Raw genomic sequence first — 22,047 nt, forward strand, 5'->3', positions numbered from 1 at the left:
AGTGAACCATGAGGGACTACGTTGCAGAGCCCAGTGATGGGGAAAGTGATTTCAGGCATTATTCCACCAGTGGTCGCTCTTCCAGTTGTAGATGAACAAGCACTTTTGTGTATGAAAGGCATTCTCGGGGTTAGCACTAAAAGTCTTGTGGCTCAGGAAAGCCCTAGCCCGCAAGCAAATGAAGGCTGGTGCCTCTAAACAAAGGGGAAGGTTTTCCTTGAAAGCCTGAAAGAACAGTCTCTGTTCACACGTTCTCTGCTTCCTACCATCTCTCTGGACACTCACAGCAGCTCCATGCTGAGGATGGACAGCCCGTCCTGTCACAGTGCAGCACTGAAGCTGCTTTGTCTTCTTCCTATACCTGGACCTCAACCGGAAGGTTCTCCTTACCCTAGCGAGCATGCATCACTTGTCAGGATGAGGGAGATGTCTCCCGAAATTGACTTGTGACCTCTCCTACTCCACCTCTCTCATCAGCTGCAGCAGATACTCCAGGGTCATCGAGAGAAATGGAGACTTCGCAGTGGGATGCAGAATCAAAGTCCCTCAAGAGGCCAGGGAGACCATTGGGAAAGGTATATCCTTGGTTGTAAGGGAGACCTCAGCATCCAGGACAGCGAGATGACCACCAAAGACACCAGTAGGAGTGGACTGGAGATAGACTATGCTTTATTTTAATTCTAACATGAAGTCTTAGAAACAAAGAAGGGAAAGGTTATGGCTTAAAGTGATGTATTTATGTGTCGTGTGTGTGTGTGTGTGTGTGTGTGTGTGTGTGTGTGTGTGTAAACCCTATCAAGACCAACTTCTGGTGCTCAAATGTTCTCAGATGACTGATCTTGCCCTGGAGCATTGCCGACTCACCAGATGCTACGCTCATAGAGAAAACTGGATCTCCTAGAAGATAGCAGTTGCCAAAAGCTCCTCAGCACTGGGTGAGACTTCATGACCAGCTCCTCTCTCCATGCTGGAATTTAGTCTGTCCTGAGCTTGCACATGCTGTTGCCATGATTGTAAGTTCATATGTGCAGCTTTCTTGGTGCTTTCCTAAGACAATGTTTTCTTGCAGTTATCTACCGTGCACGACTCTTAAACTATTTATGTCTCATCTTCTGCTATTCTCTTTGATCCTTGGGAGCAGGGGTGTGGTGATTATGCTCCATCATGGCTGAGCATTCTCTAATATCATTTACTCTAATTATCTAATCTAATTTACTCTCTGAACCTTGGCCAGGTATGGATCTCTGTATTAATCACCATCTACTGCAAATAGAAGTCTGAGAGGATTCATTTATATGTGGCTATGATAAGTGACTAGGAACCTGTTTAATATTATATTCTTTTATCAAAATAATTCTGATCGATTCTCCCTTAGTGCCTATTGCTTGTCTAGTTAAAGATTCTTGGACCCTGTCTTAGTTGGGGTTTCTATTGCTGTGAAGAGGCACCATGGCCACAGAAACTCTTCTAAAGGAAACATTTAACTGGGGTGGTGGCTACAGTTTCAGAGATTTAGTCCATTATCTTCATGGCGGGGACCATGGAGGCATGAAAACAGACTGGACCTGAGGGTGCTACATCTTGCAGGCAACAGGAAGTCAACTGACACACTGGGTGGTATCCTGAGAATAGGAAACCTCAAACCCACCCCTACAGTTACACACTTCCTCCAACAAGGCCACACACATACACCCTAATAGTGTCACTCCCTATGAGATTACGTCAAACTACCCTGGACCCATAATGGTGCCAAATATGGGTTTCATCTTTTGAAACAGGATTTCAATCTAGTTAGAAATTGATTGCTTAGTTCCATGATATTCATGACACAGTTATACCAGTGAGCACATCTTGTCAGGTTACACATTGTTATAATTTATAAGGTTCACAGCTGGGTAAGAAAGGTAATATTTTTCTGTTAGCATGCAAAGTACTATGAAAACTAACCAGTAGTGATGAAGGCTTCATGTCAGCTTCAGCTTCATTATTCTAAGTGCCATGACTCAAGGATGCACTGTATTCAGCAATAGGGCTCTTACCATCAAGGGTAACCAAGAGCATTGACAATGGCTTGTAGTGGTTGGGGTGTTCTATGGTATCTCACTGTTTGTTTTCAATTTGGTATGCCCGAGGGAATATCAACTGAGAAATTGCCTCAGTTAGGAGTCTAGAATGCTTAGGATATTCAAGTACAAGGTAGATCACATAGTAAATCTTTCCTTTCCTTTAAAACATGTGGTTAGTTCCAAACCTCATACTTGCTTGTATGTTTTTCCCAACACTGGATTGTATGGATTCTAAAAGCAGTAACGGGTTTTTTTCAATATTTTTCTTTGATTCTTAGTGTAATGCTTGCACTACTGGGTTTTTTAATAAGTGAATAGAAGCAAAGCAAAAAGGGAAAATGGCAAAGGTGGAAAGGATAGGAAAAGAGTACAAAAAAGAAATAGAAGAGAAAAAAGGAAGAGAGAAGAGGAAGGAAGAAAAGCCAGTTTTAAATGGTATGAATTTCCAATGGTTCACAACATATACCTTGCTCTTGGTGTAACTGTCTTACAAGCACTCAGTCCACAAAGCTTACTGCCACCGCAGAGCGAACACTGTTTCCTGTACTGCTTATTGAATGTTCTTAGCATTGGGTGTTAGGGACAGTTTCAGCAAGAGCAGACAGAACCCTGCTTTGGTGCCTTCTGATTGAATGTTATCAGCGTTGGGTGTTAGGGTCAGCTTGAGCACTGCTTCTCATACTTTCTGATTCAATGTTCTTAGTGATAAGTGTTTTGAAAATCTCTGGTTAGTGGGTTTCTCTGCCAATGCAATGAGTCAGATCAGGCTGGATTAAAAGCCCAGGTTTAATGAGCTAAAATTTCCAGGTGATCTCAGGGAAACAGATGGAGTAAAATCACGTGGTAGGTTCATGGACCAGGTCTAAAATACTCAGTCAGCATGGCTTTAGGAATCTCTGGGGAGGAACTGATGCTTGAAGGACTTTCTAAGGGGAGGGGTCTGGAATGGGAAGAATGGGGCTGGGTGGGGTTTGGAATGGAGGAGTGAGATCAAGTGGAGGGAGATTCCCAACACTTAGCATTGGAAGTTAGGGACAGCTTCAGCAACAGCAGAGAGAACACTAGTTCCTGTACCTTCTGGTTGAGTGTTCATAGCATCTTAGATAAGCAACGTAGACAAAATCAGAGCCTGGAGTAGTAGCTATAAGAATGAGCCCTTAGAAGAGCCTTTCTTCCTTTCCTGTCCAAGGCAGGAAGACACACGACAGTCCTTCCATTTTCCACTCAGGTGCCTTGCTTTGCCCACAGATGATGTGAAAAGCAGGACATCTTAGATAAGGTGCAGACCAGGTAAGGATAGGCAGACAAAAGAATGTGAATGCTGAGGTTTCCAGAAATCTCCACCAACACCAAAAGAACTGGGACAAGATGTCACAGGCTCATGTGATAAACAAAAGGACTTCCTGATGTACATCCACAGGACAAGATGAAAATCCTAGGACAGAGGTAATAGATGTTTCCTCTCTTTCCCATTCCTCTCCTTTTTTCTTCTCTTCCTCTTATCTTTTCTCTTTATTTCTTCTATTCTCCTCCCCTTTCCACCCTTCACCTCCGCTCTTTCCTCATCTCTCTCTTTGTCTCTCTCCTTCCTCCGTCCCACTCTTTCTTTTTCTAATTTCTGAACACATAAGTTGATGTTAGCAAGAAAAAAAGCTATACTTTTTAAGCCATTGTAAGCAGTGCCCAAGATGTATTTGACAAGGGTAGACTCATTGCATGACCCACACCCCACACACTAGCCATTGAGGAATAGACTGAGAAATGAAACTCAAGAATTACTCTCTGTATCACACTCTCTGTTCTGGAGTGGCTCTGTGTGATTTATGAAAGTCACTGGGAGAAACCACTGGGATGATAAAAATTGTAGATTTGACCCTGTAGACAAAGAGAAAGAATTGCCTCATTTAAAGTTTTATTTAAGAAGGGAAAAAAAGGGAGGGAGGGGGAAAGGAGGGAAAGAGAAAGGGAGGGAGGGAGAGAAAAGGAGAGGAGGGAAGTACAATTAATACAAACTCAGAGACAGAAATTGGGGTCAGGTTAGGGGCAGGGGGAGATGAGGAGAGAAAGGCATAAAGGGGAGGATGGGGAGAGCTTGGGGGAATGGGATGCTTGGGATATGGAAGGGGTGGATGTGGGAGCAGGGAAGCATATATCTTAATTAAGGGAGCCATCTTTTTTTAAATTTTATTTTCTATTAAATTTCCATCTCTGCCCCTTCTCCTCCCCCTTCCCTCCTCTCCCTTCCACTCATACCCCCCTCCCTCCCTCTCCAGGCCAAGGAGCCATCGGGGTTCCCTACTCTATGTTAAGACCAAGGTCCTCCCAACTCCCCCCAGGTCCAGGAAGGTGATCAACCAAGCTGAGAAGGCTCCCACAGAGCCTGTCCATGCAGAAGAATCAAAGCCCAGTGCCTTTGTCCTTGGCTTCTCAGTCATCCTCCACCATCGGCCACATTCAGAGAGTCCAGTTTGGTCTCATGTTCCATCAGTCCCATTCCAACTGGAGTTGGTGATCTCCCGTTAGTTCTGTGCCACCGTCTCCATGGGTGAACGCACCCCTCACGGTCCTGACTTTCTTCCTTATGTTCTCTCTCCTTCTGCTCCTCATCAGGACCTTGGGAGCTCAGTCCGGTGCTCCAATGTGGGGCTCAGTCATTTTCTTCATCTATCACCAGGTGGAGGTTCTATGGTGATATACAAGAAATTCATCAGTATGGCTATAGGAACTGGCCTTTTCAGGCTCCCTCTCCTCAGCTGCCCAAGGAACTAGCTGGGGGCGTCTCCCTGGAAACCTGGGAACCCCTCTAGAGTCAAATCTCTTGACAACCCTCAGATGGCTCCATAAATTAAGATATATGCTTTTAAGGAAGCCATCTTAGGATTATTAAGAGACTTGACTCTAGAGGGGTTCCCAGGTATCCAGGGAGACGCCCCCTAGTCCAGCTAGTTCCGTGGACAGCTGAGGAGAGGGAGTCGGAAAAGGCCAGATCCTATAGCCATACTGATGATTATCTTGCATATCACCATAGAACCTTCATCTGGCAATGGATGGAGATAGAGACGGAGCCCCACATTGGAGGACCGGACTGAGCTCCCAATGTCCTGACGAGGAGCAGAAGGAGGAAGAACATGAGAAAGAAAGTCAGGACCGTGAGGGAACCTTCATCTGGCGATGGATGGAGGTAGAGACAGAGCCACACATTGGTGCACCGGACTGAGCGCCCAAGGACCAAATGAGGAGCAAAAGGGGGGAAAACATGAGCAAGGAAGTCTGGACTGCAAGGAGTGCTCCCATCCACTGAGATGGTGGGGCTAATATCTTCAGAGCTTACCAAGCCCAGCTGGACTGGGTCTGAAAAAGCATGAGATAAAATCGGTCTCCCTGAACATGGCAGTCAATGAGGGCTGCTGAGAAGCCAAGGACAACGACACTTGATTTGGATCCTACTACTCATACTGGCTTTGGGGGGGGGGGGCTGGCCTGTTTGGATGCTCACCTTCCTGGAACTGGATGGAGGGGGGAGGAACTTGGACTTCCCACAGGGCAGGGAACCCTTACTGCTCTCTGGACAGGAAAGGGAGGGGGTGTGGAGGGGGGAGGGGCGTAAATGGGAGGCGGGAAGGAGGCAGAAATTTTTAATTAAAAAAAAAGAAATTGGGGTCAACCTGAAGGTCAGAAAAGCAAAGTAGCCAGCCACTGGCTTTACCTCAGCCTCAGTCCAAAAATGGTGATCCTGCCTCCAGGAAAACTCAGAATGAGACTGAGCTTTCTTTGTTTCATTTAACTCCCTGACAAAAAAAAAAGAAGCAAAAAGAAAAGAAGCAACATATATCATTTATATTCCCTACAGTCCATAAGTCATTTTTATTTTAAATTTATTTATTTTTAAACAGTCTTTTCTAATTTACATAACAATCCCAGTTACCACTTCCTCCCCTACTCCCACTCTCCCCACCTTCCCTCCACCTCACCCCCCATCCTTGGAGAGGATAAGGCTTGCTTTGGAAAGTCACCAAAGTCTACCATAACACTTGAGTCAAGACCTCGGCCTTTCCCCCTATATCTAGGCTGAGCAAGTTATCCCTCCAAAGAGGATGAGCTCCAAAAAGCCAGCTCAAGCACTAGGGATAAGTTCTGGTCCTATTGTCAATGGCCCCACAGACTGCCCAAGTCACACAATTGTCACTCACATTCAGAGGGCCTGGTTTGGTCCTATGCAGGTTCTACCACTGTCAGTCTAGAATCAGTGAGCTCCCACTAGCTCAAGTCCGCTGCTTCTGTGGGTATCCCTGTCATGGTCTTAACCCTTTTGCTCATATTATAGCTCTTCCCTCTTTTCAACTGGTCCAGTGCTTCACTGTAGATCTCTGCATCTGCTTCTATCAATTGCTGGATGAAGGTTCTATGATAACAATTAAGGTAATCATCAATCTGATTATAGGGCAAGGCCAATTCAGGTACTCTTCCCACTATTGCTTAGGGTCTTAGCTGGGGTCATCCTTGTGGATTCCTGGGAATTTCCTTAGTGCCAGGTTTCTCACTAGCCCCATAATAGCTCCCTCAATCAAGATATCTCTTTCCTTGCTCACCCTCTCTGTCCTTCCCCCATCTCAATCCCTTATGTTCACCTTCCTCCTCCCCTTTTTCCCTCCTCCTCCCCTTCTATACTTCCTTCTCCCCCCACCATTTTCCCTTCCCAGGGGAATCCATTTATGTCTGTCTTAGGGCTCTCCTTGTTACTTAGCTTCTCTGGGGTGTGGACTATAGGCTGGTTATCCTTTGCTTTACATCTAATATATTCAAGAAACTAGACATCAAAATACCAAATAATCCAATCAAAAATTGGTACAGATCCCAACAGAATTCTCAACAGAAGAATCTCAAATGACTGAAAAACACTTAAGAAATTGCCCACCATCCTTAGCCATCAGAGAAATGAAAATCAAAATGACTCTGAGATACCATATTATACCAGTCAGAATGGATAAGATAAAAAAAACACTGATGACAGCTTATGCTGGAGAGGATATGGAGTAAGGGGAACACTCCTCCATTGCTGGTGGGAGTGTAAACTTATACAGCTACTTTGGAAATCAGTATGGCAGTTTTTCAGAAAATTGGAAATGAATCCACTTAAGACCCAGCAATATCACTTTTAGGTATATGGCAAAGGATGCACAGTCATACCACAAGGACATTTGCTCAACTGTGTTCATAGCAACATTATTCATAATAGCCAGGACATGGAAATAACCTAGATGCCCCCTCAACTGAAAAATAGATAAAGAAAATGTGGTACATTTACACAATGGAGTACTACTTAGCAGTAACAGATAATGACATCTTGAATTTTTTTATTTTTCTCATTTTTTTATTCAAGATTTCCATCTCCTCCCCTCCTCCTCCCCCTTCCCTCCCCTCCCTTCCACCCATACCCCCACTCCACCCCTCTCCAAAGACAAAGAGCCATCAGGGTTCCCTTCACTATGTTAAGTCCAAGGTCCTCCCAGCTCCCCCTAAGTCCAAGGTGAGCAACCAAACTGACAAGGCTCACAGTGAGCCCGTCCATGCTGTAGAGTTCATGTTCATTGCCATTGTCCTTGGTTTCTCAGTCCTCCTCCATCATCAGCCACATTCAGAGAGTCCGGTTTGGTCCCCTGTTCCATCAGTCCCATTCCGACTGGACTTGGTGGTCTCCCGTTAGATCTGTCCCACCGTCTCAATGGGTAAAAGCACTTCTCGCGGTCCTGGCTTCCTTGCTCATGATCTCCCTCCTTTTGCTCCTCATCAGGACCTTGAGAGCTCAGTCTGGTGCTCCTATGTGGGGCTCTGTCATTTTCTCCATCCAATGCCAGGTGAAGGTTCTATGGTGATATGCAAGATATTCATGAGTATGACAATAGGATCTGGACATTTCTGGTACCCTCTCCTCAGCTGCCCAAGGACCTAGCTGGGGGCATCTTCCTAGACACCTGGGAACCCCTCTAGAGTCAAGTCTCTGCCAACCCTAGAATGGCTCCCTTAACTAAGATATATAATTCCTTGTTCCCATATCCACTCTTCCTATATCCCAACCTTGCTGGAGAGGATGTGGAATAAGGGGTACACTCATCTATTGCTGGTGGGAATGCAAACTTGTGCAACCACTTTGGAAAGCAGTGTGGAGGTTTCTCAGGAAATTTGGGATCAACCTACCCCAGGACCCAGCAATCCCACTATTGGGAATTTACCCAAGAGATGCCCAATCATATTACAAAAGCATTTGTTCAACTATGTTTATAGCAGCATTATTTGTAATAGCCAGAACCTGGAAACAACCTAGATGCCCTTCAGTGGAAGAATGGATGAAGAAAGTGTGGAATATATACATATTAGAGTACTACTCGGCGGTAAAAAACAATGACATCTTGAATTTTGCATGCAAATGGATGGAAATAGAAAACACTATCCTGAGCGAGGTAACCCAGGCCCAAAAAGTAGAACATGGGATGTACTCACTCATAATTGGTTTCTAGCCATAAATAAAGGACATTGAGCCTATAATTCGTAAAAAAATCCTAGAGAAGCTATATAAGAAGGTGAACCCAAAGAAAAACATATAGTTATCCTCCTGGATACTGGAAGTAGACAAGATTGCCGGACAAAAAATGGGAACATGGGGGTGGGGTGGGATGGGGGGATGGGAGGATGGGGAGAGAAAAGTGTGAAGTGGAGGATGGGGAGAGCTTGGGGGAATAGGACATCTTGAAATTTACAGGTGAAAGGATGAAACTGGGAAAAAAAAATCCCAAGTGAGGGAACCCAGAACCCAGGAAGACAAACACAGTATGTACTCACTCATAAGTCATTCTTTGAGGGAAATCTGGGATTTCTTTTTGTAGCTGAACCACAGTACTGTAGAAACATATCCGAATTTGACCCCATTTCCCAAGGTTTTGGTCCTTCTCTCACCGCATCCAGGTGTCACCATCAGTTCAGGAATCAGGCTCACTGATGCTTTCACATCCTATTTTGTGGAAAGTACAACAAGAAGTCTGAAAGGCTGCCAATGGCTAGCCTGCTTGTCTGTGGATGGCCACTGACCCCAGAAAGTTTGGTGTTCTAGACAAAGAACTCCATGATCAGGGATCACAAAAAATATGGTATTTGATGCTAGCTTCATTTCAAGGTCCAGCGCACAACCAGTTTTCTTGTGGCAAGGCTGGCTCTTATGTCCAGGGCAGATGGCTGACTCAAGAAGCAGATGTTAGAAGACTGAAACAATTTAGAAGGAAGTCAGGCATAAGGGGGCCAGAGCAGTCTTGGCTTCTCATTAATTCTGCAAGTTGTTAACCCAAGACTGACTTCCACGCCTCACCATAATTCCTTCTGTTGGCTGGCGATGTTTCTTGGTCCATTACAAATGGAAAGGGATTAATTCCAGAGCCTTTGGGAAATACCTCCTGATCCTTGAAAATGTCACTCTAGTATTCAGCCTTCGAAGAAGTCTTTCCAGATTCTGATACTGGCATCCCTTCTGTGTAACAGAAAACACATTGCAATAGATATTGCCTTTGTCCTGAGCTTGTCCATCAAGAAGAGGAGGGCTCATAAATCCCAGGAAGTAAATGATACTTGTGAGGCTCAGGATCTCCTGAAATTTCTAAGTTTCATAAGGCACTTTCCCCACAGTTACATAAAACTGTAAAAATTGCTTGGGAGAGGAGACCCCTTGTTGGCCCAGTTGTCTGCAAGTTGTGTCAGACATTCCAAGGATTCAGTTTATAATTCATTACCCATGCTTGGATGAGCTTGTCAGTAATGTAACTGACTTTGAAGCATCCATTCTCCCCCAGGTCACCACTCAGCCATGCTCCTGTTAGTAGTTTCTATCGTCTTATTGCCTTACCAGACTAGGCTTGGAGAAAATTGTTTCTTTGGTCTACCATCAGTAATCTGGAATAATACATCAGGAATAACATTTGTTCTCATGTATCATGTATAAGTCATGCAACACACAAACACAATGCTCACTTACATTCACGCACGCACACACACACACACACACACACACACACACACACACACACACGTACACATGCACACACACAGTTTTATCATAGCCCAGGCAAATTTCACCTATTTGTTATTTGTCTCTCCCACTATGCTCCCCCAGGTACTATTTCTGTATCCTTTCATCCCTGTCTTACAAGAAATGTAGCTGGCAGGTGAGAAACCCTCAATCAATGCTTAAGAAACATCTAAAAATACGTACATTTTCATTTAATACTGCTCTTGAATTTTTAACCTTATAGAATAAAATTATGCAAATAAAAATCGCATGCATTTAAAATAAAATTTAAAAATATTTAAACATCTTATATCATTTTCAACGTTTATGAAAGGAAGCAGTTGAATTTTGTCATCTCATAATTGCTTTGAGATTTAACGTGTCTCCTGAAACAATACAAGAGGAAAGAGATACTTGCACATATATACATGTATGTATGCTCATATGCTGACAGATGTCAAACTTTTGGCTTGTTCTTCTTAAGCTTTAATATGTATGCTACTCATTTTATTTTGTTTTTTTTTTAGATATTTACTTTTTTTAATTATGTATACAGTATTCTTCCTGCAAGCCTCATTACAGATGGTTGTGAGCCACCATGTGGTTGCTGCGAATTGAACTCAGGACCTTTAGAAGAGCAGACAATGCTCTTAACCACTGAGCCATCTCTCCAGCCCTATGCTACTCATTTTAAAGAGGGATTTTCCTGCATTGTATAGGTCTTGGAGATGCGTTTTCCACACCTTCTAGCTATGATGAGTCATTTGGTGATGGGCACCACTCGGTGTGGCATGAATTGAAGAGCTGGAGCTGGGTCCCAGCCGTAACTGAAACCGTGTCATGTGTTTTCTTTAGTAAGATAGCCTTGTACCTCATGCCAGATTCTGCCCTGATACTCAGTGAGACAATGAGAATCATGTTCATGTATTTGATGGGTGTCTAAGAGACCAGGGATTATTAGACTCAGAGGACTACCTCAACCAAAAATATTTCATATAATCATTTTGTAATTTCAGTAAGTTCCAGAAAAGGAAAAAAATAGATGGGGGATCAGAGTTAAAAAACAAAAAAAAAAAAGAACAAAACCCTCTGGGAATCTGATAATTCAAAGTCACGTGATCTGCAAGGAGGCAGGGAAGGAAACCGAAGAGGTTCAGAGGAAATCTGGTGTCCCTCGAGTATGTCACGTGCTTGGTTTATCTGAGTCTGCATCCCTAGAGTATGCCACGTACTTGGTTTATCTGAGTCTCACTCAGCCGTTGCTGCTCCCAATCCAGCACTGCAGTCCTCATTTTAAATATAACAAGCCTCTGACTTCTCAAACATCCAAGAGTCAGAACATTCTAGGCAGAATTAGGTCAGCAGAGTTGGAACTTAAAGACATAGTGGGTATTCGGATTCAAGTCAGTGCCTTCTTGCTCCGCTTGCTTTGAGAGAACCCTAGATTTGAGTTTTCCCTTGTTAAAACTATATTATAATTAACAAGTCAGGACAAAATGAAGCACTATGCCAGAAACAGAGTCTAGCTTTTAATATTAAAAAAAATAAATTATATAACTGAAATATGTCTGTCATGTTGTGACCAGTCCCGTGGACTAGTTTTGTTGTTGTTGTTGTTGTTGTTTTTCCTCCTTGATCCATCCAGGGAGATATAGTGCGTGCCTTCCCTTTTGATTTAAGTTACATTTGAAGCAGAATGCCTTTCCTACTAGGTAGTTGAAAGCTCAGAGGCCCGGGTGTCTTGCATTCTGTCCCTGGCCACTTCTTGTCTTGAAAAGTGGTTTCTTAGGTTGCCATTGCACATTGGAAAGTGAAAGTTCAACTGGGTCATGAGCCCTTGTTAAGAAAGTTATCCCAGTGGAGAAAGTAAATTTGTGACCTTGAATGATTGTGAATGTGTTAGTTGCTTTCCTGTTCCTGCAACGCCATGACCAAGGCAACTTATAGAAGAAAAAGTGTATATAGTGTATAAGAGTGTACAGAGTGTATAAGAATATATAGTGTAAATAGTGTATATAGTGTATAAGAATCCACCCATCAAGTGGCAGGCACAGGTTCAGAGGCAGGACGCTACGAGTTCACATCTTCAATTACAATCGCAAACCAAAGACAACAAACTAAAATTGCAGTGGGGCTATTAATCTCAAAGCCCACCCTGGGTAACAGTTCCTCCAAAGCGAAACCACCCACATTTCCCAAAAATAGCATCACCAACTAGGATCCAAGTATTCAAGTTCCTGACTGTATGGGGAAAAGGCTTTCATTCAAACGACCACAGCGATTTAACACTCAGACTTTAGTTCCCTTATCATTCATCCTATTACAGATATCTAAAGAAAACAAGATAGAAACCCTAGCCTATTGATTTAATTTGTATCTCATTATGCCATAAAACACATTAATATTTTTATATGCATTTACTAGTTATATTGCCTAGTATTTATTAGTACTGAATCTAATGCATCTCTTACTTATATACACATTTTAAAAATCATTAGAGGTATACAAAATTTCAATATATTTTCCACACTTAGCAAAGTCCAATTATTTCTTCTTTAATTATAATTTCCTGTGTTAGAATTTTTAAAAAGCTTTAGTAATGAAACATAAAAGAGCCAACAAACTTTGCAATATTCCATTATTATGGGCTTTCCTAGTAGAAAGCTAATTCCATATATTTCTTTTATATACATGTTTCCCATAATATAAGAATAAAAGTAAGCTAAAGCTGTCATTCTATAATAGTTTTAATATGTATAGGAATCTTCTATATGATGCAAAGAAGATCAAATACTAAAAATTAACACAAATTCTGTTTTTATTTAATTAATTAATTTGTAATATCCACACAATATCTGTTTATCTTATTTTACCCTCCTCTAACACTTTCCATATCTCTGTCCTCTCCCTAGCCATCCAACCCATATTCTTTCCCTCTCTTAAAAAACTAACCAAAAGTAAATCGAAAAATGTACACACACACACACACACACACACACACACACACCATGGAATTACAGAATTTTGTGTTGGCCAGCTGCTCCTGAGCATGATTCCTGCCCTGGAGTGCCAATCATATCAATACATTGCCTGTGTATTGAATAAAACTGATTTCCTCCCAGCAGCTGCCAGCTACATAATTAAAAAGTGGACTTTGTGTCCACTGACCCTTCTCTCTGTTGGGATTTTATTATGAATTCTGTTTTTTAACATAGGTTATAATAAGACATTTTCATGAAAATTGTTCAAGAAATATATAAGCTAAATATTTTTTGAGAAATTAGCATTTCCTTGATAGCAAAGTGATTTGAAAGTTTACACATCATAGTGACTCAACTGGAGGGCCCTATGCATCTCTGGTGTCTGAGATGGAGATGATGAAAGTTATTGGCAAGCACAAGAACATTATCAACCTGCTGGAAACCTGCACATAGGGTGGGCCATTGTCTGTGCTGATGGAGTATGCAGCCAAGAGCAACCTCCGGGAGTTCCTGCGGGCACAAAAGCCCCTAAGCATGGAATATTATAGTGCCTCCAGGCTGCCAGAAGAACAGCTTACCTGCAAAGATCTAGTGTCGTGTGCCTATCAGGTGTGCCCAAGGTATGGGGTACCTGGCTTCTCAGAAGTGTATTCACAGAGACTTGGCTGCCAGAAACGTGTTGGTGACTGAGGACAATGTGATGAAGATTGCAGATTTTGGCTTTGCCCATGATGTGCACAATCTGGAATACTATAAGAAGAGCACAAATGGCCGGCTACCTGTGAAGTGGATGGCACCAGAGTCCCTGTTTGACCGAGTCTACACCCACCAGAGTGATGTGTGGTCCTTTGGAGTCCTGCTCTGGGAGATCTTTACACTGGGAGACTCACCATATCCTGGCATCCCAGTGGAAGAGCTTTCAAGCTATTGAAAGACAGCTACCACATGGACAAGCCTGTCAACTGCACACATGACTTGTATACCTGGACCTATCAATGCCTTTTGAGAAGAGCTTGCCAGGTGATGAGGATACCAGGAGCCCCAGTTCCTTAGAGATAACTGTTCACCTACAACCTTCTGCCCCCAACCCAACCCAAGAATTGGAGGCCTCAGACATGAGGGGCCAAGAATCCCATAGACCAAGCCCCAGTAAATGTTTATGGATATAAAATGAAAAAAAAGGAAAAAGAAAGTTTACACATCATTTGATAAATCGGGAGGTACTTAAGACTCTTACTTTCAGGATTACCACATTAATCCAGACTTAATAGGATTTGTTTTGTTACTAAAAACATACACCTGTTTTTTAAGAAAAACAAACACACTAATTAGAAAGTTCAGAACTAAAGCTTTACTGGTAGGTCAGATCAAATAGAAGAGACAATATTAATAATAAATCACAAAGTAGAGGAACTGGACCATTCAATAAAAGAAAATGAAACATTTTTTAATAAAATGAATAAAAGGAATACGTAGGAACTTTGAAACTTTATGGAAAACATCAAATCTATGAACTACAAGGCACAAAAGTACCCCAAGTCAATGGCAAAGGTCATCCTACAGAATCATAGAAAAAAAAATTCCAAGTCAAAGAAGCACACTGATGTGATTCAGTGCTAGAGGGACCTTGGCAGTGGGTGGGTCCAAACAACAGCAGGTAAGAAAGACAGACATGCCAGGTAGACAGAACTCATGTAGGAAGTTTTATTAAGAGAAAAGGGGGAATAGAGGGGAGAGAGAAAGAGAGATGAAGAGAGAAAGAGGTAAAGACCTGCTTGCCACTTCAGAAGAACAACAGAAAAGAAAGAGTGGGAGTGGGCGGAGCTTATCTCTTAAAGGGACCTGTTGCACCTGCATAGAGACTAGTGTTGCAGCAGCCAAATGACCCTGGACTGGCCAGGGTACTGCCTGAGTGTATCCTGCCAGGTGACAGGCCAGAATAATGCCTGAATTCTAACACACATACCCAGGCATATTCAAGAAGCACACAGAGCACCAAATAGACTGGTAAAGAAAATACCTATTGCATCTTATAGTTAAAACATTAAATATACATAACAAAAAGGGAGTATGGGATGCTGGAAAAGAAAACTCACAAGTCACATATAAAGAAGGCAAAACCATCAGCATAACAACTAACTTCTCAGTGGAAACTCTAGAAGGCAGAATAGCCTGGAATAATGCACCCCAAGTTTTACAAGACGAAAGAGACCAAGCCTACTTAATTCAGGAAAACTATTGAGTACAGTTTAAGTGGAAAGAGAAACATCCCATGATATAAGCAGACTAAGAGAACTCATGACCACCAAGTATCCCCTGCCCCAGAGAACACTTTAGACTAAAGAGAGGAATAAGCAGAACCAAGAGGTTACAGAAAGAAAACAAGCAAAGCTATAATTACTGATACATAAAAAAGGACAAAGTACAAAAGCAGCAACAACCATCTTTGAATATATTTAAATATTAATACCCTAAACCCCAAAGTCAAAGCCATAAGTTTGATGAACAGATTAAAAAACAAAATTCAGCAGAAGCTGATCAGGCCAGGGACACAGGTAAGAAGATCTTCAGCACCCCCTCCTCACCTCTAAACCCAATTCCCCACTCTCATCCCTAGCATAGCAACAGAACACTAGCTGCAGCCTTCTTTCCCCCAATAAACAGGAAGTAGTCTAGAAAACTACACCCACATTCCCCCAAAAATGGATTATGGATGTCTGTCTTTATTTAGAGTGTTAGTTACAATTTCTTATAGATAATTGTCAATAAAAAAGCTAAACATAGGAGATTAGATTCAGGCTTCTTGCTTTAAAAAGCAAAAAGGGAATATGCTGTGGGATAATGCTCATATACACTCTAAAGATTTGTTACTGATATTGGTTTAATAAAACACTGATTAACCAGTAGCCAAGCAGAAAGTGCAGGTGGGGCAACCAGACTAGGAGAATTCTAGGATGAGGAAAGGCAGAGACACAGAGGAAGCAAGATGAGAATGCCTTACAGAGGAAAGGTACCAAGTCATGTGGCTAAACATAGAGAAGACCTATGGGTTAATTAAAGTTGTAAGAACTACTTAATAATAAGCCTGAGCTAATAGGTGAAATAGTTTATTAATTAATTTAATCCTCTGTGTTTCTTTGGGACAGAATGGCTGCAGAACTGGGAAGGACAGAGACTTTTATCTACAGAAAGTAGATTAAAATCTGCAAAGGAAAAAGGCTAAATAAGACATAAGAGCAGACCTGTTATAATTACATCTGAATTCTCAACGGAGACTCTTAAAGTCAGAAAGGCATGGACAGATGTCCTTCAGAGTCTAAGAGACCACAGATGCCAGTCCAGACTACTATTTCCAGCAAAACATTCAATCACCATAGATAGAGAAAATAAGGTATTCCATGATAAAGTCAAATTTAAACAATATCTATTTCAGTCCTACATAAGGTGATAGAAGCAAAACTCAAACAATAGGAGATTAACTACACACCTGAAAACACAGGGAATAAATAGCCTCAGACCAGCAAAATAAAAAAAGAATCATCTACACATATGGACACACACAACACCAACATCACCTCCACTACCACTGAAAACACTAACAACAGCAGCAGCAGCAGAAACATAAGAGCACTCAACAATTATTGGCCATTGATCTCTCAACATCTATGATCTCAATTTCTCAATAAAGATGCAGACCAAAAGAATGGATTCGAAAACAGAATCCATCATTCTGCTGCTTCCAAGAAACACACCTCAACATCAAGGATAGATATTACCTCAGAGTAAAGGATTGGAAAAGATATCTAAAGAAATGGATCTAAGATGCAAGCGGGTGTAGCCATTTTAATATCCAACAAAACAGACTTCAAACCAAAACAAATCAAAAGATTTGAGGAAGGACACTAGAAAAGTCCACCAAGATGACATTTCAGTTCTAAATATCTATGCTTCAAACATAAGGACAACCAAGTTTGTAAAAGAAACACTCCTAGAGCTGAAAGCACATATTGACCCTCACAAACACATAGTGGGAGACTTCAGTACTCTACTCTCACCAATGGACAGGCCATCTTCAACTAAACAGAGAAATCCAGGATCAAACTGATGTTATAAATCAAATGAACCTAAAAAGTATTTATAGAAAATTTCCCCCAAACACAAAAGAAAATACTTTCCTCTTTTCACCTCATGGAACTTTCTCCAAAATTGTCCACATACTCAGACACAAAACAAGATTCAACAAACACAAGACAATTGAAATAACCTCCTTCAGATTATCAGACCACCAAGTATTAAAGCTGGATGTCAGCAACAACAGAAGCAACAGAAAGAATGCAAACTGAAAGAGACTGAACAACTCTCTATGGACTGAAAAATGGGTCAAGACAGAAATAGAAAAAAAGACTTTCAAGAATTCAATAAAAATTAATACACAACATACCCAAACTTATGGAACACAATGAACATGGTGCTAAGAGGAAAACTCTTAGCACTAAGTGCCTACATTAAAAATTAAACTAAATAATAAAACTAAAATAAAAAATAAATAAAATAATAAAAATAAATAAAATTAAAAATGGGGTCATACAAACAGCTTAACAGCACACTTGAAAGCTCTAGAACAAAAGAGGAGTGGATGGCAAGAAATAATCAAACTCAGGGCTAAGATTAATAAAATAGAAACAAAGAGAACAATATAAAGAATCAATAAAACAAAAAATTGGTTCTTTAAGAAATCAACAAGATAAACAAACCCTTAACTCAACTAACTAAAAGATGGAGGGAGAATATCCAAATTAATAAAATCAGAAACAAAAGGGGGGACAGAAGAACAGATTAATCCATAGGTAATTCAGGGAATCATAAGGACATATTGAAAACCTATACCCTACCAAACAGGAAATCTAAATCAAATGGACAATTTTTTCAATATGTACAACTTACTGAAGTTAAACCAAAATAATAAAAACACTCTAAATAGACCTATAACTTCTAGTGAAATAAAAGTAGTCTTTAAAAGTCTTCCAACAACAACAACAAAAAGAAAATCCAGAGCCAAATGGTTTTATCACAGAATTCGACCAGACTGTCAAAGAAGAGTTAACACCAATTCTCCTCAAATTATTCCACAAAATAGAAAAAGAAGGAACATTGTCAAATTCATTTTATGATACTACGGGTATCCTGATACCCAAATCAAACAAAGATTCAATAAAGAAAGAGAAATACAGAGATATTTTCCTTGTAAACATAGATGCAAAAACTATCAATAAGATATTTGCAAACAGAATCCAAGAATACACCAAAAACATCATTCACAATGATCAAGTAGACTTGATCCCAGAGATGTAGGGATGGCTCAACATATGAAAATCAATCAATGTAATCCACCATAAAAACAAACTGAAAGAAAAATTGCAGGAAGAGCCTTTGACAAAATCCAACACCCCTTTAAGATAAAAGTCATGGAGGGATTAGGGATACACTGAATATACCTAAACATAATAAAGGCAGTATGTAACAAATTAATAGTCCTCCAGAAGTATTCTGCATTTTTAGCTGTTATGGCTACTGTGAGCAGAACATATAACCTCTCAATGTTCTGCATAGGAGACTCCAGCCTATCCCTTGCAGCTGAGATATAAGGGGTGCTCTTTCTTTCATAACTCCCCAACTGTGTACCCATGTAGGAAGGAATGTGACACCTTGCAGGTATCACCAATAAGCACCATCTCACAGCTCCTGGTACCACATAACTTCTCAGGCCAGGTATCCATAGGTGACCAGGACCCTCTGATCTCTCCCTGTCTAACTTCTCAGGCCATCTATCCCATAGGTAATCAGGGCTCTCTATCCTATCTGTCTCTTACTCTGGGATTTTTCTTCTACCTTCCCTGCCCCTCTCCTAACCCACTTCCTATCCCCAACTATTTTCCAAGATGCAGGGTGCAGAAAGTGAAGAAGCAGTAATGAATGAGCTTTCTGGGTATAACCTGAGTATGTGTCACTTTTTCCAACAGAGTGAAGAGTAGAAAGAGCTGGGTTGTGTATGAGCTAGGCAGTGGGATACACATCTCTCCCTCAGCTACTGGGAAAGTTAAATATTACTAAAAACACAATCAAAACCTGCTCAAAGTATTCCTCGCGATGATGGCAAATTCTTGAAGTTGTTATTGTAAACATCCCTTCTGAGGTTTATTCCCCTACAAATATTCTATAGCTTTGGGAGATAGGTAAAATGACTTGGTGACCAGCTGCTGTTGGTTTCTGTTTTGCTGCTCTTGCTGCCCCTGGGCCAAAAGACTGGCAGCCAAACCTCCTGGGGACGTCTTTACATGAGCCCTAGCTCTTTTCAACACCACACAGATAACTAAGAAACTACACACAAATGTGCCCAACTGTGCTGGCTCTCCAAGGTGCAGCCTCAGCCAAGGCAGTTGCAGATACTGTCAGGTATTCTGTGTTGTGCACAGTTCTAGTTTCTAGCACATTTGAAGAGGGAGAATCACCCCCCACCCCAGAATGTAACCTAGGCTCTCTGAAAGCAGGGAGGAATTGTTTCTGTGACCTGAACCTCAAAGCTCTGTTCAGAAGTTCATATTTATTGATTTTACATAAAAGTTGTGTTTGAAGCACAAATTCCTCATACCAAAGCCCCTTTGATCTATCCTATATGTTCTCTGAGGAAATAATCACACCCCTGCAACCTTAGTCCTTGCTGTGTACTCTTTGCAGTACCTAGTAATTCAAGACATCCAAGTGTGCCTGGATAGTCTTATGATTAAAGTCATGCAATGGATGGAAAATGTCCTCAGACAAACAGCCCATAAATCATAGGAAATAATCACTGTTTTTTACTATGATTTCTTCAAGGTCTAGGTACCTCCAAAAAACACTAATACATTGCACTGTTACCCTAGATACAGTGAGAAACAATGTTTCATTCTAATGTTTACCCTAGATACAATGGCTCCTTTAGATTCCCACCACATTTCCCCCTAATCTTTAATCTATTTTAATTACCTTGATTATATTGCCACAAAGTGATGATGGCCTTTTCTCTATCATGTTGTCTCATAGTGTTATGTAAATAAGCCATAATACATTTTAAAGCTAGTAAAATTATTACAACAAAACACAGTGTAACAATCACTAGACTAAGAAATCTATTTAAATGATGCATAGGATTAAATGAAGCTAAGGTATTTGCAATGCATTTCATAAGATCCATCACAGATACATCAGTTAATTTAGAAAAGTTTCCTTAAATTTTGTTGTAAATCATAAAGCATTTAAGAAAAATCAGGGTGGTCCAACAAATGCATTTTAACCCTTTCCCAATCATACTTGCTTTTATTAAACCCTAAAGGTATAATACAATAATGTGTAATATTCCAATCACATTTTCATTTAATTTGCTCTTCCAACGTTTGTAACTGATCTCCCATTAGGATTACATCTTGTCTTAAATCAGCTATTTATTAACTACATCACTATTTTATTTTGCTGAGCACAAAGTTCCTCAGAATGCTTATGCCAGTCTTTAATATACTCAGCAGTCTGGATTTCCTTATGAAATGTCAATCCAGCTGCCACAGCAGTAGCAGTTGATGAAATAATTCCCATAACTACAGCAATAATCAATCCAATCATCCAATAAATTCTTCTTAATATTCTTTCAGTGAGTTTCTGGACTAGAATCATCACAAGTGAGTCTTGTCATGGCCTTTATTCTTCTATAATGTGTCACCATGGGTCTTTAGTCAAATTCTTCCCCCCTTTTTACTGGGAATTTGCTATGGGAACTTCTTCAGCCATAGCCTTTAAGATACTGGCTCACTTTGGGCATGGTCTCATGTACTATAAATGCAGATGAAATGCATGCATTAGCCTCTTGTCTGCTGGATTCAGTTCTAGTTTCTAGCACATGCAGAGAACTGTGGATCACTACTATTTCTGTGAGTTTATCTCCTAATAAATAAATCTTTGTTACACTCTATTCCAGACTATTTTTCAACTCTTTTGTACAACAACAGGATTTTTTTAAATCTCTTTTGCTTCCTTGCTTGTACTGGGAAAATTCCTTTTTTTAGTTTCTCTTATTTTTCCTCCTTAAGAGTTTTTCCATTTGCATCCTTAATTCATGCAATTGTACAGCCCATGTTTTAACCTTGCTCATTTCTAATTCTGTTTCATCTAAAGGAGAAAAAGGTTCATTTCCATTATCTTGACCTCCTTCCACTGAAACAACATTCCTATCTCCCTGTAAGAAAATATTTTCCTCTGCTGACTGAAAATTTCTAGCCTGAATGTTTTCCTTTTCACTTCCCTGTTCCACGTTGGAGTGAACTTTCTATAACTCAGCAGCAGCTCCAAAGCAGTTGAGATCAAATTGCATAAAGACCAAATCCTTACTGATATTAGCTCCCTTCTCTAATGAGCTCTCCTTAAAGCTCTCAATACTTACTCCCATACCAACAGTTTAACTGAATATAAGGACTGCCTGAAGCCAATAGCAATGCCTTTTAAGTAACACCAAAAACTGTAACCTGTTTTCTTCACATTCAGCCCTTTCGTTTAGAAAGACCTTAATTTCTAGGTTTCAGGGAAGGATCTCCCAAACTCAATAAGCTATGCCAATGGATGCAAACAGCAAGAGGATTCTTTAATGTCAAAGGGACCAACCGGGAACTCAGTACTCCAGTGAGACTGAGCCCCCTTGGTATTTTTCCAGCAAGCATTTATAGGGTCTCAGGGTTACATAACAGGGAACCATAGCAACCACAACATTATTGGTCAACTCAAATTAACATATGGGGGGTCAACATCAGGACGAAAACAAGTCTAACAGGACAAAAACAAGTCTAACAGAATAAAAACAAATCAGGGCAAAAACAAGTCTAACAGGATAAAAGCAAGTGCATTTCCTTTTGGTAGATATGGTCCACAG

The 22,047-nt window shown here is 40.9% G+C and overlaps 1 protein-coding gene across 1 annotated transcript; it reads left to right on the forward strand.

Moving 5' to 3' along the window:
• The first annotated feature begins 509 nt into the window (after positions 1-509).
• LOC119826012 (fibroblast growth factor receptor 3-like) lies at positions 510-14,150 on the forward strand. Its single transcript, XM_042055938.1, is given in 6 exon segments — positions 510-575; positions 8,948-9,086; positions 10,836-11,040; positions 13,445-13,709; positions 13,711-14,011; positions 14,014-14,150. Coding segments are annotated over 6 exon segments (1,113 nt in total).
• Positions 14,151-22,047: the final 7,897 nt, after the last annotated feature.

Source organism: Arvicola amphibius, chromosome 11, assembly GCF_903992535.2.
Source record: "Arvicola amphibius chromosome 11, mArvAmp1.2, whole genome shotgun sequence".
Lineage (NCBI taxonomy): Eukaryota > Metazoa > Chordata > Mammalia > Rodentia > Cricetidae > Arvicola > Arvicola amphibius.